The 19159-nt window shown below is 40.1% G+C and overlaps 1 protein-coding gene across 3 annotated transcripts in view; it reads right to left on the minus strand.

Annotated features, from left to right (window-relative positions):
- acsl6 (acyl-CoA synthetase long chain family member 6) overlaps nucleotides 1–19159 on the minus strand; it is a 39070-nt gene that overhangs the window by 3769 nt on the left and 16142 nt on the right. For all 3 annotated transcript variants that reach the window (XM_008426876.2, XM_008426879.1, XM_008426877.2), the window contains exons 4-15: nucleotides 18842–18906; nucleotides 16419–16520; nucleotides 16223–16322; nucleotides 15036–15214; nucleotides 12622–12654; nucleotides 12150–12201; nucleotides 9434–9507; nucleotides 9161–9238; nucleotides 4420–4554; nucleotides 2173–2307; nucleotides 712–807; nucleotides 357–429 (exon numbers count right to left, since the gene is read on the minus strand). In XM_008426876.2, coding sequence (XP_008425098.1) covers nucleotides 357–429; nucleotides 712–807; nucleotides 2173–2307; nucleotides 4420–4554; nucleotides 9161–9238; nucleotides 9434–9507; nucleotides 12150–12201; nucleotides 12622–12654; nucleotides 15036–15214; nucleotides 16223–16322; nucleotides 16419–16520; nucleotides 18842–18906 — 1122 coding nt within the window. The remainder of the gene's footprint in view (nucleotides 1–356; nucleotides 430–711; nucleotides 808–2172; nucleotides 2308–4419; nucleotides 4555–9160; nucleotides 9239–9433; nucleotides 9508–12149; nucleotides 12202–12621; nucleotides 12655–15035; nucleotides 15215–16222; nucleotides 16323–16418; nucleotides 16521–18841; nucleotides 18907–19159) is intronic.

Consider the following 19159-nt stretch of genomic DNA (forward strand, 5'->3'; position numbering starts at 1 on the left):
AGCAGCTTTCATCTCCACTGGATTCATCAGGCCTCTCCCTTCTCCCCTCTTTAGAAAAACGGATATAGACCTCCTYGCTCTCCCACACTCACTCCCTCTCATTTTTTCCCCCATCCATAAATCATCTTGTTGGAGAAGAGGAGGTACAGCTGAGCGTCTGAGATGTTACGCCACAGTGACGCCCACGCAATCCTCGCTGTCAGAGTGGAAATCAAAGCAGCTCACAGAGCCACAGCAGAGTTCATACAAYGACCTTCATCCAGCTTTTGACATTGATCACTCGTCACTGTCATCACCTTTCGACCTCTGGTTGGAGGAAACAGTTCGTTGGTTTGAGATTAGAGATGAGGCCTCACCTGAGGTCCAGTCTCCAGGTGTGGTGTAGGTACAGCCAGCTGTGCACTCCGTTTGTCCGTATGCCTCGTATACCTACACGGGAGCATGGGAGATGCAGAGAGAAGGGAAGTGGGAACTGTCTTCCTGTTGTCCTACAGTTTAGAATAAAGTGTCTGTGGATGATCGACGTCATCATGGTAAACAGTTTGGGTCAGTTTGTGTTGCAGAACCCAGACTGAGGACTTCTTCTGTCTTCTTCCTTTTGATAAATGTGACCACTTTCTGCGCCTTTATGTCCTCCATAGTCTTTTAACTATGCTGCTTCAGTTAATGTAAATATGCATGGCATGTGTTGTTTGTGAGGGTGTGTCTGACCTGGCAACCCAGAGCTGCTCTGAGGAAACTCAGGACGCTGGGTGAGGTAGGAGCCGCTCCAGTTATAATCATCCTGAGCCGTCCTCCCAAGCTGGCCTGAACCAAAACGGAGAATGTTAATGAGACCAAGGAAGCTCAGCCGTGTTTGCACTGCAAAAACACAAAAGTATCTAGTTTTTACCGCAAATGCACTTGAAATAAGTCAAGACTAAAGTACAGGCAACTTTTCAGTGAGATATAGGAGCTTGTTTTAATTAAATAGTTCCTTAATATTGACAGATTATTTCACTCATGATAAAACACTTTCCCCAGATTATAAATTAAATAATCTGACAATGGAACTGGAACGTTTTCGTCAATATTAAGGAATTATTGACTTCAAATAAAGTTTATTTCTTGCTGAAAAGTTACTTGTAAGTTGGTTTTGTCTCATTTCAAGTGTATTTGCTGTAAAAACGAGATAAAAATACTTGAGATTTTGTGTTTTTGCAGTGTGTTGTATAATTTTTAGGCAGAAATTTTGATACTAGCTACAACCTCAGTTGTTTTAACAAAACAGATWCAACTTTCAAAACCAAATTATTTAATACAGCATCAGTACCCTCCATGCTAGCCATTTCTAGAAGGTMTGCCTAATTCGAATGGCATGTTCTCATGTCTTTCCCATTTTTAATAGATAATGTCAGCCTCGGATCAGGTCACAGGCCTTTTCTAACAGGTTTTATTCAATGACTGAACTGCATTTAGCTCCATCTGCCTTTATTTGCTTCAATTCCGACCAAGAATCCCACAGCATGATGCTGCCACTGCCAGAGTGTCTTCAGTCAGAGGCTTCTTTAAATYYACTGTAATACAGACTGCTACAACAGCCATCACGATGTACAATAACTCTTAGAAGAATCTGAATTAATATGAGTTACAACATTTAATTTCCCTTTTTGATGAATAAAGTATCTTTGAATTTGAATGTTTTACAGTGCTGATGGAAAACTGAATGTCCTCAATAACTAATTAGATGTTTATGTTTAACTTTAGAAAGTAAAATTAAGTCACTAATTGAGGCACTTTCCACATATAAACAAAACAGGAGCTTTTCAAAAAGGTTCCATTTTGAAATGAAGTTAATTGGATAAGAGATTAATTTAATTTTACAATTTCTGAAACCAACTGTCCCAGACAGTAAATATGGAGGGTACAGTTCAACCATGTTTCCTTTCTGGATGCCGCTCCAAAACTGAAACAACTTCAGGGAACTGTTTCAGGGAACKGTTTCAGGGAACGGTTTGTGGGCTGCAGAGCCAGGAAGAATCTGTGTTTTTTATGCTGGTTTCATTCTTACTYYCTGGACGAGAMCAGCCACATGYTGGGACTGAGGCATTGTGTTTAGGAGAATCAAACTATGTTTGGGGTGAGAGTGACTGGGGATGTCTGAGTTCATCTCGTCCTAATCAGATTATTTACCTGAATCTTACTGAAGAAGATTTTGTCCCAGACGCTGTCGTTGCGAATGATGCCTCTGCTGACTTCGGCCCCTTTTCTCTTGGCAGCAAAGTTGAGCAGCCAGCGCTTCACCGGGGTGTTTGCCTGGCTAAAAATCTGAAAATAGAAAACACATGTCTTCAGATGGGCGCAGCCTGGCTGTTTGTTTCTCCACTGGTTCAAACGGCACTAACAGAGTTACTAAAGACAGACACTGTTATGGCCAACGTTGATTTATTGATTCYAGTTTCATTATTATTCTGTGTTCCTTAATCTCTTTCTTTGATTAGATCAGCCATATTTCTGTTCTACTTTAGTTCAGCCCTTTCTGTAATTCTAGTTGATTATTGTGTTTCTTTCTATTGTCTAGTTATTTAAAGTTCCTCTAGCCATTAGTTAGAGTTAGATTCATTTCCTAGCCCCATGTGCCACTTTCTCTCTCTTCCCTCACACCTGCAGGCAGGTGTCCAATCAGCCCAGGTCCATTATTCCAGCATTCACTGTCCCTGTGCTCCTCTCACTGGTTCCTCCTGTAACTTCCTGTCATCTTCTCTTCTGGATTCCTGGGTTTGTTTGTTTTTTGCTCTGCTCTGGTTCCCTGTGTTCCCCATTATTTTTGTTTGAAGTTTTTTGGTCTTAATTTTTCCACCTGCTGCATTTTGATTAACTTTAAAACCACACATTATGACAGACACAAGCTTTTAGGTGTGTTTTCATCCCTCTAGGTCAGTGGTTCTTAACCTGGGTTCGATCGAACCCCAGGGGTTCGGTGAGTTGGTCTCAGGGGTTCGGTGGAGCCTCTGCTGCGGAGGTAAAGACACACTTGTGTAAAGTCGTGATGACGCCCTGCTTTGCCATCACTTGCTGCAGAGGATCATGTTACATTGCTTAGCCAATCAGAGGATCACGTTACATTGCTTAGCCAATCAGAGAATCACGTTACATTGCTTAGCCAATCAGTGCTGCTGAGGAGCCCTGATTGAAGGAGCTCCACTCTCAGCATGGATTTGAACTTGTGTCATAATTACTTCAGCAAAACTCACAGTTTTTACCAAATTCTATAGTCTAAATCTGCTCCTTAGTCGCATCTTTTCGGGGTTGGTACTGCCTCCAGTGGCGTGGGGGTGGTAACACAACTAATAGAATTACATTACTAAATCAGAATACCGCAAAGTATTTTGTGTGTCGGCCGGGGGGGAAGAAGATAAGAAGGGTTCGTTGAATGCGCTTATGAAACTGGGGGGTTCGGTACCTCAAAAAAGGTTAAGAACCACTGCTCTAGGTATAAGTTTAGGTTTTTAACCCTTAGGAGTCCCTGAACTTTTTAACATGTCTGATTTGTGATGACATCGCAGCAAAGAAATTGCCTTCATTTCCATGCTAAGAATTTTACAAAATTGTTTTCCTTGAAACATTTTTACAGCAGTTTAAGAAATCTGCACTGCAGTATACATGATCATTCTAAATAACAAAAAACATGTTTGTGGGTTTCACAATGAAAAAAAAAAAAATTTCCAACTCGGATTTTATGTTTTTATGTGACTCGAGCTCTAACATGCAATCAAAGTATCCATCCATCCATCCATCCATTTTCTTTCACCCTTGTCCCTCAGTGGGGTCGGGAGGGTTGCTGGTGCCCATCTCCAGCTAGCGTGCCGGGCGAGGGGCGGGGTACACCCTGAGCAGGTCGCCAGTCTGTCACAGGGCAACACAGAGACACACAGGACACACAACCATGCACACACACACTCACACCTAGGGGCAATTTAGACAGACCAATTAACCTGACAGTCATGTTTTTGGACTGTGGGAGGAAACCGGAGTACCTGGAGAAAACCCACCATGCACAGGGAGAACATGCAAACTCCATGCAGAAAGACCGGGGCCGGGAATCGAACCCAGAACCTTCTTGCTGCAAGGCAACAGCTCTACCAACTGCGCCACTGTGCAGCCCGCAATCAAAGTATACAAAAAGGAAAAAATAAGATGAAATTCACAAAGTTCAGGTTGTGCTACAGAAACATTATACTACATAAGGCAATACTAATGGCTTAACAGTTAACAGAGGGTTAACTGCTTATATTTTTTCCAACTTACTAAACTTAACAGATAAAGCATGGCGACAGAATTGGAATAAAATATAACAGATTGAAAAAAAAAAAAGATTTGCATAGAACTGTGAGAGCTTATTTGCTTTTAAAAAAGCCTCTCCGTGTTTGTTCACCTCACCTTGTCGTACATGCGGTTGAGCAGCCGAGGCACCACGGGGAAAATGGTTGGCCGCAGGGCCTTCATGTCCTCGGGAAGAAGCCGGATGTCTCCCTGGTAGAAGCCGATCCGTCCTCCGTGGCAGTAGACCACGTTCTGCACCGGTGGGCAAGGCAAACACAGTTATCCTAAAGCTCAGGATTATTATTCAAATCCTGTAGTGCAAGAAGTGTAAAACAAATATAAGAGAAAAAGAAGATCAGATAAATTTAGAGTATTCACACAATTTACAGGTTCAGTTACTTCTGAAAAATCTTGGCTGCAATGAATTTTATTCAGCTGTACAGTACAACTTACTTCTTTGTGTTCATTATATCACATAAAATAAGACCAAATTACTTTAAAGCTTTTATATTAGGTTTGGATTTTAATTTGTACTGGATTTCATTTAGCAGTACAAACCATGTAAAACTACAAATTTAGTAAAACATTTGAAGAAAAAAAAAAGTATTTCCCTTCCAATTTAAAATAATTTGCTTCTTTGTGTTGGGTCCATCACATAATATAACATTAAAAGCTTTTATTTTGTGTCTGTAATGCGAGAACTTTAAGAAAACCCAAAAGGACCTCTCTACTTCTGATAAACCTACTTGGACATTCTCACGGCTGCCAGTTTGTGCTAATGTCATCACAGTCGTTGTAAATGTCATGGCTTTGATTACCACACTCACAAGTTTCATGGCATTTTGTCAAAAGAGGAAGCTAAACATGCCGTTTCAGTTGTGTTATCACTTCACGAGGTTAAGGACGCTGCTGCGTTAATGTAATTATTATTGTAAATCTAAGTCACAGGGAGGAACCTTTGTACACTTGGAATTTTTATGAGTATTTTTTACTGAAAACCAAGTGTCCCAGTTCTCAGAGCCCACTTTTTGTTATGTAAAATCAAGTTTTTTTTCAGCTTCACATCATGTTGTCATGTTATTCCCTCCTCTAAACCAAACCCAGAGAGTCGCTGTGATTCCGTCATGCGTGTTTGAGGAATCACTGAATCTGTTGTTGCAACCATTTAGGGTTTTCTAAATGCTTGTTCCCACAAAGCGCCTCCAGCCTCACAGAGAACCCATCCACTGCGCCTCGCCCCACTCAGCTCCTCAAGACTAGCGGCAGCAGCAATTAGCAAACACCAGGTGGAAGCGAGTCTCATCATAAGAACTGCTTCTCAGTCCAATGTGGTTTAAACTGCTTAATGGACAAAAATGGTTGTGATGCTAAAGCTGCAGTATGTAACTTTTATTAAGAATATGCTTTTAACATATTTGTTGAAACTGTTAGCATGTCGTGATAATCTGTGAAAAAAATCAATTTAATCCACTTTCTCCCTGAGCTAGTGTTACCGTCTGAAGAAATGCACCAAAAACAACCAATGAAAGGCAGGAGGAGGGTCTTAGAGCCGTCAATCATTCTCATCTACTCACTGCTAAAAGCGCCAAGAACTGTTTATCCACCGACGTCGCTTGCTAAGCTAACTAGCCTGAGCATCAGAACATTAGCTGCTACTGTGGGGGATGAGCAGTGCTACATGAGATTATGACTAACAGTGCTAAGACCCGCCTCCTGGCTCTGATTGGTTGCTTCTAGTTAGCACTGGGAGCACCAGTGCCTGCTCCCAGTGGCAGGCAGTGGAGATCTCTGTTTTCAGTTTATCTGTCTCATACCATTCTGTCACCACACAGTGACCATTTCAACAAATATGTAATCATTTTTTAAAATAAAAATTACAAGTTACAACTTTAAGTTTACAGCACATTTCAGCAACAATGCAATTCAAAGTGGTTTACAATACAAAGACATTACACAGGCACTAATTATGAAAGAGCGAGAGGTTCTTAAAGAGACAGAGGCCTAATTTCAAGGTGTCAAATTAAGATGTTGGATTTCCACAGCATTTTTACCACAACTGAAAGCAACACAGTTATTTGCTTGTGCTATAAAATGGCACTATGCCCCGCCCCTTTAATTCAGGTGTGTTTGTCATTGTAACCTTTAAGAACCGTCAACCAAACGAAGGGGACTTTCCCTTTGATTGGTTGAACATGAAATAATACACTTTTCTCTGCAACAACACAACAATACCGTTGTGTTGCATAACTTCTCAAGCCATTTTAAAATAGTATGGGAAACAAACTCTGACAGGCTGCAACTCAAATTAGCAGCGTAGGAAGTCAGTCAGTATCAGCTGAGGACATTTCCAGTTGATGCTTTTTATTTCCAACTTCATGCACACAAAGTTAACCCCTAACACACAAGAATACAGGTTTAATTGAAATACTTATTCTATTGACTAACAATTTAAAGTTTGGTTTCTGTCAAATGATAATAATAAAAAGGCTTTCATCCGGTTTCTCAGGACGTCTGAGGCCATAGAACTGCTCAACGCTGCATGTTTGTGCGACATTGCTGAAGTTGCTTTATCGTGTGACCCGAAATGCAGATCTCTGGGGAAGTTAGGTGGTTTCCTGTGTCTGGGTCTCACGCCTCTGACAACACTCATGTGCAGCCTGCCTGCCTGCCTGCCTGCAAACTAACCTCTGCCACATGCAACACAAATTGACATAATCATAAATAACACACACACACACCTTTATCTAACAAAAATGGCATCTTGGATTTGACACAGGATAAAAGCAAATTCCCTTAATCTCCAGACAAAATTAAAGGAAAGGTAATGCAACACAGATTTAAGCTGTTGATGTAAATGGTTCATGTCTGGGTGTGCAGCCGGTTACTCAGATGTGATGCAACAAACACGGTCTATATGCAAATTCACAAATGTGGACTGGCAAGCAGCCTCACGTCTCTTAAAGCCTGTTTTGTCTGTTTTTGAGGTCTGTCTGTTTGCCGTCACCAGTCGTGTCAACATCTCAGATAAAAACGTCAAAACTAAGCAGCACTAAGTAAAAGACATTTTCTGTCTGGAACAGGTCGGCTTACTGTAATCAGCAGAGCTTTTCAAAACAACTCTGCTAAACCAGCTAGTTTTTTTCTACCAGCTAATAACAATGCATTAAGTGAGATGACAGCTGAACAAAGCAGCAACATGTGCTCTGTACAGGATGTGGGTCATTTGTTAAGGGTTCTTATAAGAGAGCAAGAGCTCAAACTGCATTCACGCCTCAGAAAATGCATGTCAGCCTTCTGTACCCAGCTAAAACCACTGCGATCCATGAACACAGTTCAGTGAAAACCTCAGAGGTTTCTTGGGAAACATTTTAAACAAATAACATCATGAAGGAACACAGCAGACTGGTGASGAGTAAAGTTGTGGAGAAGTGTTGAGGAGAGTTGGTTTACATAACAAGCTTGTTCAAGCKTTTGCTATCCAACAGAGATCCATTTAATTCACCAGCCAAAAATGAAAAGAGGAAGGTACAACTGCAAATTTACCAGGTCAAATAAACTCTGGAGAAGCAGCAGAAATCCACAGATCAGGTGGGAAAATCTGTAGAAAACTACTCCTAAGACCTTTCTTTTATTTAAAATGAGCAAGAACAAAACTATAAGAAGTCCCACACAGCATGTAGAGAAAACACCAAATACATGGAACAAGATACTTTGACTCGTATATCAAGTGAAAACAAAGTGGAACTTTTCATCAAACATGTAAAACCTGGATAGAGTTAGGAACTTGTTAGGAAGCTGCAAAAACCTGAAGACTGGGATGGAAACATTGGGGTGCGTTCATGGTCACGTTATTTATGGGAAAACTAGAGGACTGGGTGAGCAGGTGTCAGATTCTACACGCACCCGTCGCTTCAAGTTCGATGCGCGTGCACTTTGAATGCAGACGACGGTGCGTTCACATCAAACGCATTTTGCGCATCTGGTTTATATTCAAAGTTGAGGGCGTGTCAAAATCGCTCTAGCTGTTGTTTTTTTGTTGCCGGCCCATTTGTCGGGCGTGTTGGATGCGCCTGATGTGTCCAACGAAGCGCCTCCACATAGACGACGAAGGTGAACCAGGCACGCCTGACGCGCTAAACGTGTTGGGGGTGAACGCACCGTTAACTTGCGCAGCAGCAGCTTAATGTTTCTCATAACTGCTTAAAGTGAAGAGAGAAAATTAGACAAAAGCTTGAGAGGAAACTGGATAAAACAGGAAAGGTCACTTCACCAGTAACAAATAACTAATATCAACTGACATGAAACGTGATGCGATACGTTTCTCAGGCATGTTGTCCTTTGAAGTGTACTGAAGAATAAAAGGCATCCACTGTTCACTGTTTGGATCCCACGAGTATGACAAATCTCCAAACAGTGGAAGCACTGGAAAATGTTCTCCTTTTTCCAAGCCACAATAGTTTGTCAAAAACGGTGACTAAATCTGAAACTGAAAACTAACTGGCTCCTTCAGCCACTCAGCATCAGGTTTTACCCACAGCTAAGGACAACATACAGAGGCAGCCATGTTTGTGGACTGGTGTGTGTGTGTGTATGCTCTTCTGCAGACATCAAAATAATGTAACCTGCCCTCCACTGGGGACAAACTACAGGAAAGGTCATTTACTTTGGAAGCTGGAAAGCGAAACATGAGTGGGAGGAGAAGATAAGGGGATGTAGCTTCTTAGTCCCACCCCGGCATGCAGTTACTGACACCCACCTTCCATAAAAACATTCTTCCTACGCCCACGCTAACATCCTGAAACTCCTACACACAGCCATTACATTCCTGCTCCCACAGACCTCGGGTCGGCCCATTTACCTCAATTAGTCTCTCAAACATGTGAGCCAGCGGCAGGAAGGAGATGAGGCAATCGTCTTGGTTTGGAAAAATGACTGTCTGCAGGACACACAAGGAAGGAAGGAAGGAAGGAAGCGCTTAGATGATTTTCCTATGATACTCCCAAGAAATCTCAAGTAAAAAAAATAAATAAATGTCTTTGAAAAGAAAATGATTCACCTGTATTTAACAAACACATTTTGGACTCAGTAGACTGGACTGACACCAAAGGAAAGAGGAAAGAGGATAACTCACATCTGTGACTTTAAGAAATCCTGCAAAATCTGCCACCACGTTTCCATGGGTGAGCATAACTCCCTTGGGGTTTCCTGAGCAAGAAAGCACATGGTGTATAAGAGAACAAGAAGCTATTCAAGGAAATTCACTGGAGCTTTATCCATATTTCATATCAGAAAACACTTTACAGTAACTTGAACTTATAATATTTGACTAGCAGCGCAATGTGTAGTGGCCACCATCCAAAACTGATACGAGGTAAAACGTTTCTGAGCCATTACAAAGATGTGGAAACTAAACACTGACATTGTTTTTCTGGGACTTTCTGGGCCAAGTTTCAGGTATTGAATTTTTATGATATTATACTCCCGAGTATAAAATAAACTGAATAAATGTGACACTTTAACTAGCATGGATTACTGCAGCAGGAGAAAGCATTGTTGAAATCAATACTGTGCAAATTATTGAAAAATTTAATCCACAATACATAAAATATAAAAGCGACTAGCCAAATTTTCAAATAATATCAACGTAGCTTCTTTTGGATAGAGATTATCATTGGTGGGAATTCAACCAGCAGCCCAGAAACAACCTGGAGACATGTTTCAGTGCAACCATGTTTTCACCGATATCACCTGAAGGTAAGAGCAGCTGGTCAGCGTTCACTTGATTACATTCGTTTCATCGTTTCCTCTTCATTCTGTGTTTCTGGGGGAATTTATTTCAGGAGATCGAAAATAAATGCACGCCACACTTTTAAGATTTTATACAGAAACGTAACCAACATGTATTATCTTCTTTTCACTTCACAGTTAAGTGACACATTAAAATTCGTTTTAGCAGGGAAATAGTCGGAAAAGGCCACAAACTTTCTTCCTGAACTTTTTACCGACTCTTAAAGAAAACTTTGCTCCTAATTCTGTAATCACACAGTTCATCCCCCCGTCTCACATTCGAGAAAGCAGAGTTTTAAATAAACCGTTCCCCTTTCCTAAAGCTGTGCCCTGCAGCTGTAACCACTTGCAATATCCTGCAAAGAAAAGAGCCGATGTCGCAACACAGCCGGAAAGCATTTGTGGGAAACGCTGGATGATGTTCGGAAAACAAAACTTAAGGCTGAGACAGATGCAGTTTTACCAGTAGATGGCGACGTTTGCAACAGAGGAGGCTTGCGGTGGTCAAAGTCTGTTGTAAACTGATAGCAGTGGGTCCTCACATGAACTTTTTGTTGGTTTGAGCGGGAGGAGCCGCTGCGGGCCAAGACCTCCCTAAAGAGCAGAAGCRCTTTTTTTTTTCCTCACATGATTTTCCCGCCRTCTGACATGATAAAACATGTAGGCGGTTGATCCAGAGTCTACGTTTTTATTTAAAAAGGGAGGGCAACTCGAGCTGTCATTACCATCTCATTCTGCTGCTGTGAACAGGCTGGACTTACAGTAAATGCCAGTGTTACAGATACCATGTGAAGTAGGGGATTCTCTTCTCTTTAAATCTTATTATTTTGTCATTATTTCAGAGATCTGTTGCTGGAACTGCAGTCAAGTAAATGCACAAAAAATGTCAATRTATGAGTCAGTGTTCCGGTTTCTCCTGAGGGCACAGGAAACCCCCACCTAAGACACCGACAATGAAAACTTAATTCAACAGACGCCATATAAATGTTTCATAAACTGCATGTGATCACGCAAATAAGCGCTTTTCTCTTCTGTCGTTTTGTTTATGCACACCGCCTGTTGTTCAGCAGGGTTGGTGACATGCGCTTTTCAGTAAGTGGCAAAGTGTCAACAAGTAGAAAACAAAGGGCAGCTGGCGTCTCAGGCAGCTTCCTCCTCTCTGTCCCATGCAACGTCAGTCATAAGCGCCTCAAGTTACTAACATATTACCGTGTTTTTAAATTAGAAATGTCAATATTTCTGTTCTGACTCAAGAAAATACAATGTTTTTGTGTATTTTATTTGGATTTTAGGTGATACACTCACACACAGTATGTCAAATTGTGAAGCAGAGGGTAAATGCTTACGTCAAAATATATTGTTCAAATTCAATTCAAAATTTTAAATACTTTATTGATCCCAAAGGAAAATTAAAAGTTGTAACTCATTAGTTCTAATTCCAGAATGGCCCAATCAAAGTCCAGATCTAAATCCAACTAATTCAATTTCACAGACATTTTCTATCCTATCTGACTGAGCTTTAGCTATTTTGTGAAAAGAAAAACAAAATGGCTTACTTGGCTAAACTTAAAAAAAAAAAAGGGATATGAACACAAAAGCACCCAGAAGAAAGCAACGTAAGTGATCAGGAATCGACTGGAGCCAATAAGAAAATCTATTTATTYAAGGACAAAAATGTGCAGACTCTTTTTGGACACTTTCCCGTTTCTGTTTTATCTTCCAGCTTGTTGGTTTGCCAAGACAAGCTCAGAGGCAGAACACTTTACGGCACGCAGAAGCACAAATATAGAAAATCCTCTAGTAGTTCGAAAGGTTTCTGAGGTTTAGGGCAACAAAACACTGCAGATCTTTACACCTTTTAACTAAATGAAATATGACTTTTCTGTCTGAACAGATAAACTTGACTAAAAGTTGGATTTTACACAAATTGTTCTATGTAATCAGTAGTGGTGGTGCTGTACCTACTTACTTATTTTGCTAACATAGCAACAGTTATATACAGAAAATCCTCCCAGGATAGCAAAGAAAAGGCATACAACACATGCTGCACCAAATATTACCTGTTGTTCCACTGGTGAAGCACACAATGGACAGATCATCGGGGGCCGGCGGCTGTTGAGAAAAAACAAAACAATAAAACATTGTATAGTTTCCATTATACTGTTTACATTCAGTCTGCATGTTCAAGATTGAGAAAATTTATGAAAGAACACCCAGGATGTATTGCTTTTCCTTTTGTCTCATTTTAAAACGGCAGCAAAAGCTGCAGAGGCCGGTTAACGCTCGGTATTAACCGCTCATTGTTGGCTTGTCAACACAGCCTGCCTGTGCAGGTGTAACAGCTGTCAAAACAGACTTATACAGCAGCTTTCTAGCAGTATTAGCTAAAGGACAATGCAAAATAAAACATTATACAACTCGCTCAAAGTTACATTTGTCTTTTTTCTTCACCTCCAAGAAAAACCCAACATGCATACAAACCCTGATGACATACATGGTTTAGGTTTAGCAGCTCTTTCAATTTGGACTTACTATAGGTGTTCTGTAGTGCTCCCGGCCCAGAGCCTGTCGGAAAGAATAAATAAATAAATAAAAACGGTTACACAGAACAAATAAAATGCCAAAAGTTACATAAATGTATGCTGTACAACAAAAACCCATTAGAGTCGTTTCCTCTGATGGCTTCACGTCAGTTTTATAATAATATACTTTATTATCTTCTGTTAGTCGCTATGAGCCGAACATTTGTGGGCAAATTGTCAGCAAACATGCAGGCCTCCTTTGTCTAAGCATTTTTTATTTTTTTATGAAGTTGGAGGCTCATTGTCACCTGAACATATGGTTTTCTAGGTTTTTCCTTACAAAAACATGAAAATGCGATTTGAGTCAAACATCATGTAAATGTTCTGACTCCATCCAGTCCGACCTGTCTGCTATATCTGAACCAACGGATCGTTTTAGCTCTTAGGAATGAACAGAGCCGACAAATTCCCATAAACACGCAACCATGGCAACGCGTCTGTTGACTCGGTCGGTTCTGGTAACGTAAGAGCCCTGCATTCATCAGATTCTGTAGCGCAAGGAATGGTGCTGATAAACCCCTCGAAGCAGAAGCCTATCTTGTTTATTCATGTCCAGCAGCAGGGAATCGTAACATCTGATTGTTTTGTCTGCCTCTCTTGGCATGTATCTGTGTTTTCTAAAGACTTTTGACTGTAACTCGACTGTAAAAGGTATGATCTCGCTGCAGGCATTATTGTGGGAAGGCATCCAAATGTTTACTCAGCCCGCGATGTTACATGACAGACTGAAAACATCAGGGCTTCTTAAAACTACATGTGCCCAGACGCTCTGCTGTTAATTTAACTGATTGCAAACATTAACCGGGCTGCACAGTGGTGCAGTTGGTAGAGCTGTTGCCTTGCAGCAAGAAGGTTCTGGGTTCGATTCCCAGCCCCGGTCTTTCTGCATGGAGTTTGCATGTTCTCCCTGTGCATGGTGGGTTTTCTCCAGGTACTCCGGTTTCCTCCCACAGTCCAAAAACATGACTGTCAGGTTAATTGGCCTCTCCAAATTGCCCCTAGGTGTGAGTGTGTGTGTGCATGGTTGTGTGTCNGTGCATGGTTGTGTGTCTCTGTGTTGCCCTGCGACAGACTGGCGACCTGTCCAGGGTGACCCCGCCTCTCGCCCGGTACGCCAGCTGGAGAGGCAGCAGCAACCCTCCCGACCCCACTGAGGGACAAGGGTGTAAGAAGATGGATGGATGGATGGATGGATGGACAAACATTCCCCCTTTTCAAATTAGCAGTTTGTTAAGTTTTTTCACGACCTCAAAAAGCTGCACTCTTTCAACAGGGGGAACAACTCAGTATTTCACCAGCATATCACATCTGCATTAGACCAGTCTCAGTGACGTGAAACAACTCAATATACATAAACCGACTCGGATTTAAGCTGAATTAAATGAGACGTTTCAATTCAGAACACAAACAAGAGAATATTCTGACATTCTCTGAAAAGAGTGATTAAAAACTTAAGAAAATCAGCTATTTCTGCCAAGCTGAAATGCGCAAAAGGTAAATAAGGTTAAGGCACCTGGCCATAAAAATCTTTCACGTTTTGGAGTTTATGTGTTTGTTTTGTTTTGTGGGATAGCTTTTGAGTTTTGATCTTTGTCAAAACAAACAAAAACATTTTGACCTTTGTGCTGAGACATTATGAAGAGTTAATATATTACCTGTAGTGCATTTCAGTAACAGAGAATTCAAAGTGCTTCACGTGAAAATATAAACCAGCAAACAAGAAACAAACATTACATTTTTTTCAAATGTCACCATCAAAATGTATCAACATAAAACTGTAATAAAGACTAAAATTGAATCTATGTTCCAGTTATTAATCAAAGGCAACTTTAAGGAAATGGTTTTAAGCCTCAAGTTGACGTAATTCAGGATTTCAGCATTTTCGCAGTTTTCTGGAAGTTTGTTTCAGATTAGTGGAGCATAAAACCTGAATCCTCCCAATGTGTTTGATTCTGACTGGGGAAGCAAAGTAGACCTGGGATGTCTGGAAGGTTGATACAGCTGAGTCTTTAATTCAGTGATTTATAAACTACCAGCAGTAGTTTAAAGTCTGTTCTCTCAGTGGAAGGACTGTAGAACTGGGTTATGTTCTCCATCTTCCTGCCAGCAGCAGCGTTCTGGATCAGCTGCAGCTGTAAGGTTGATTTTTTTGGCAAACCTGTGAAGTATTTGCTAAAACTGATAAATAGATAAACATCAAGTATCACTAAAACCACCAGAGGATTTCTGTTTTGAGAAGAGGTGTAAATCAAACACTGATCATTTTCTATCTTGGTTGAATCTCCCTGTAAGAACCAAAAATGTTGTAGGCCTCTAATTTTCATTGCAGAGCCTCAGTTTACAGCTACTTCCTGTTTGTCATACCTCGACTTCCTGCAGGGCCTGAACATGGACACCACAGGCTTTGCCACGCGTCTCGAGCTCAGAGTCAAAGGCGTCCATCAGAATGATTCTTCGCAGCTTTGGTGTTTTCTTTCGCTCCACGTTGACCAACAGAACCTGAGCTTTTTCGACTTTGTCACAGATTACCGTGGAGATGTCAGCTGCAACGAAACAAGCACACAAGTGCAAACAAAGCCTTGTGTGAATTTAACCAAATGAGAAACAAAAAAAGGACAAGAAATACATGCAGAATTGATTGGTAATTGATCAGAAGCGTGATGCTAGAAAGTTTTAGCATAGAAGCTCAATGCTTATGTTTTTTAATTTGAGCAACACTGCAAAACTCTTTTTTAAAAGTTTGAATCATCAATCTCACTGCTTCCGCCTTTGTTTACAGTTTATGATAATCCTTTAAGTTGTGGCATCCCAGTCAAGACAACAGTGAACTTAAATGGACATAAACTTGGTAACCACTAGCAAATTGAAGGTTTCTATAGATGTATATCTACAGCATCGTAGATGTAAAACTCTGGGTTGTGAGGATACAGTTTAACAGAAAAAAAGTGACAGGAATGTGGTGGCAACTGCGTTCATGTTGTGGTTTGTTTTCATTGAGCATCGAGTGTAACGTTAAATCAGCTGATTTAAGTTGTATGACTTTAACAGCAAAAATCTTTATCAGCTTCTAAACTGATTTCAAAAGCAAACCTAATGCATCACAACATGCTATTTATATAAAGTCAAACTGGAAGGCTGTGAATAACAAATATGAACAAAATACGGAGTCAAGAGGGTATACCTCCTTTTTACTTATAAATATTACAAGAGTCAAAACTTAATTCTGTGTTGGAAAAATATTGAACTTTTGCTACATGCTTTGATCATATCGGATTTTATCTTATCAAATAAACAAGTTATTCAGTCCTTTGTGATTTAAAGGTTATCGCCTGGTAGGTTTTATGTGTAATGGCTGCCATGTCTCAGTCTAAATCCTGCTTTGGTTTCAGTTGGTGTCTCAAAATCTGAACCTATATAGAATCTGTGAGATTCCCGTTAAGTTGTTTCATTCACCATCTGATGGAAAAATAGCAGCATTTGATAACTAGACGCTCAGCAGGCTTAGCACCAACACCGGTGTGTTTCTAAGACTGAAGGGTGTGTGTTGTTACCAGTGTTAATGATGAACCGTATAGCGTCTGCACCAAGCGTGTCGTAGAGGGGAACCACCACCATGGAGTAGGTGTAACAAGCCAGCTCTGAGATGATCCACTGAAAGAAAACATTTAGAGTTAAACTCAAACAAACCAAAGGAGATTCTTCACAAAAGATATATATATAAAAATAAAAGTATGGAGGAGTATTCACCTCGGGTCTGTTCTGTGCAAACACCCCAATGAACTGGTCGGGGTTGGGTTGGCAGCCCTGGTGCAGAAGGCCTGAGCCCAGATGCTCGGCCCGGGCAGAAACCTGAAAAGTGACGGATTATATCGTCTTTATTAACTGCTATTTAATATGGTGGCACTCAGCAAGGTTTATTCTGTTATGTAAAAAAACAGACTGTCCTAAAGTAACCATGACTTTGAAACTCGGGGGAAAAAAGGCTTGTGTTACTGTAAAAGCAAAATTAGATCAGACGTGTCACCGTTTGACAAAACCCCACGAGCTATTTTCCACCTTGAATTAATTACTTATTGATTCCATTACAGAGCGGCTTCTTCCAAAACGTGAGCGCAGGCAAGTCTGGATTTGTTTTGCTGCTCTGGGAATTTCTGGGAAAGAAAATACATTTCCACCCATCATGCTCCTGTGAAGCATGATGTCACAGACGAACGCTGGAGGTGGCGTAATTCTTATGTTCACTGTAGATTTCTACCTTCTTTCTCTAAATCAAACTTCCTTCCCTGGAGTCATCATCATCATGTCCACTTTGCTGACTTCATAAAACATGAGGTAATCTCCTGAGCGCATTTAACAAGATGCTGAAAGTTTTCAGCTGTGCTTTGACCTAAACAACAAATCACATGTGGGATACTTGCAGCAGTCAGAAAAGCGTGAAAACCAGACTAATTTTCAACTTCTGAAATTGAGGAAACTTTAGTGATCACATGTGAAACTCCCTTTAATACATGTCTCTTACTTCACAAAGGCAAAACAGGAAAAGATCAACTGCTGGTAAAAAAAAAAGAAAAGAAAAAGGATCTACAGACTATTTAAATCTTTCTAATAAATTGGGAATGAAAAAAATCATATTTCTTTTCCATTTTTCCAGCTGCACTGATTGACTCAATAAAACTCTGGTAAAAAAAAAAAAGATAAAAAGTATTTCTTTAAAACAGACAAATATCCCATTAATAATAGCTGTAAGCTGGTACAAACAAACTGGATATTACATTTTCTTTATTCAGTGTTATTCAAAAGATATCTTCATTTTTTTATGCAATTAGATTTGATTTATTTAGTCTAAAAAAATCTGTATAAAATGAGAAATAGCGCCTCAATATTTGTGCAGACACTGATTTTAAAATAAATTAGGTTTGTTACAGTAAAATAGTTTCATATGAACCAGGCTGACTAGCAGGCCTGCAGCTAAAATGTCCCGTCCTAAGAAGAACAAAATTGAAGTATTTGAAGGCCATTTAACAATTTCTATAAAATATGCTTTACACTGAAGTAAAAATAAAAATATGGTTCACATTGAGACCCATTTTTCTGTAACACTTTATTTGAAGGGTGTGCATAAGACTGACATGTCATAAACATGACATAACACATGTAATGAACATGAAGGAGTCTTTATGAATGTTTATGACAGTCGTCATGAAGTGTCATTCGGTAAATAATGACACTTTTAATGCAAAGTTGCTCTAAAAGTTGCATTGAAAGTCCATTAAAAGTGTCAACTTTGCATGATTTTGTAAATTATGATAATTTAATGCAAAGTTGGCATTTTTAATGGACTTTCAATGCAACTTTTAGAGCAACTTTGCATTAAAAGTGTCATTATTTACCGAATGACACTTCATGACGACTGTCATAAACATTCATAAAGACTTCTTTATGTTCATTACATGTGTTATGTCATGTTTATGACATGTCAGTCTTATGCACACCCCTTCAAATAGTGTTACCCATTTTTCTTCACAAATCTTCAAAATCAGGGAGACAGAACAACATCCCAGTCAGCTAAGCTAGATGTGTGGCAACAAGAAAACCCAGTGGAGCAAAGTGAAAAAGTTTCTGCTACTACAATAAATGCAGAGACTATTTTAAGGCTTTTAAACGTCTAATTATTGGGTTCTCAATAAATGTGGAGGAAACTTCATGCATATTTCAGCACAAAAATGGAAGGAGGAATGTGTGTTGGCAGGTTCTGCTTCCTCCCACTGGAGCCAGTAATATAATATATATTCTTAACAGAACTAAAATGTTTTATGTAGGTGAAGTCTGCAGCAGCTGAAGCAAAGCCAAGAACTGAAATCTCCTCTCACCACTAGCATCACTGAGGCTTGACAGCAACATTCATGGAGTGAAATCAGTAAAAGGGGGTACTAATCTGGTTACCAAGTCATTAGTAACTGACTCGGCTTAGTCACACCTAAAATATGTTTGGCCTCAATTTAAGAATCCTGAAAGACACACCAGGTAATTCCCCCTGTTTAAGCTACAAATGACTGTCGCAACTACTTGACAGCCCAGTTTATAGCCCATCAGACAGTCTGAACATATTTTAAATCATTTAATACCATCAATAAAAATGATCTACTGAAGGCAGCTGTAGAATTACTCACCTCTTTGTAGGACAGCCATCTGTAGGGCTGGTTTGGGAGTCGAGAGCCCAGGCAGGGTCCATCGCCTGAGGAATAAACACAAATTAAATTAAATATTTTTTTATTCCACTGTGACAGCAGCCAAGTGGCCAAACAGTAATTATTAGTTTTTATTTACTGATTATTTTTAATTCCTAAACAGATAGTTGATCACGAGAAACTTTAGTTTGCATTTTCGCCCTAACCTTTATCATTGTTTATTAGCCCGACTCTTCAGTTGCCTCTTTGGAGTGCACATATTTAGCCAACTTCATTTATCAATCTGCTATACTTTGAAAT

Source organism: Poecilia reticulata, linkage group LG14 (assembly GCF_000633615.1).
Source record: "Poecilia reticulata strain Guanapo linkage group LG14, Guppy_female_1.0+MT, whole genome shotgun sequence".
NCBI lineage: Eukaryota > Metazoa > Chordata > Actinopteri > Cyprinodontiformes > Poeciliidae > Poecilia > Poecilia reticulata.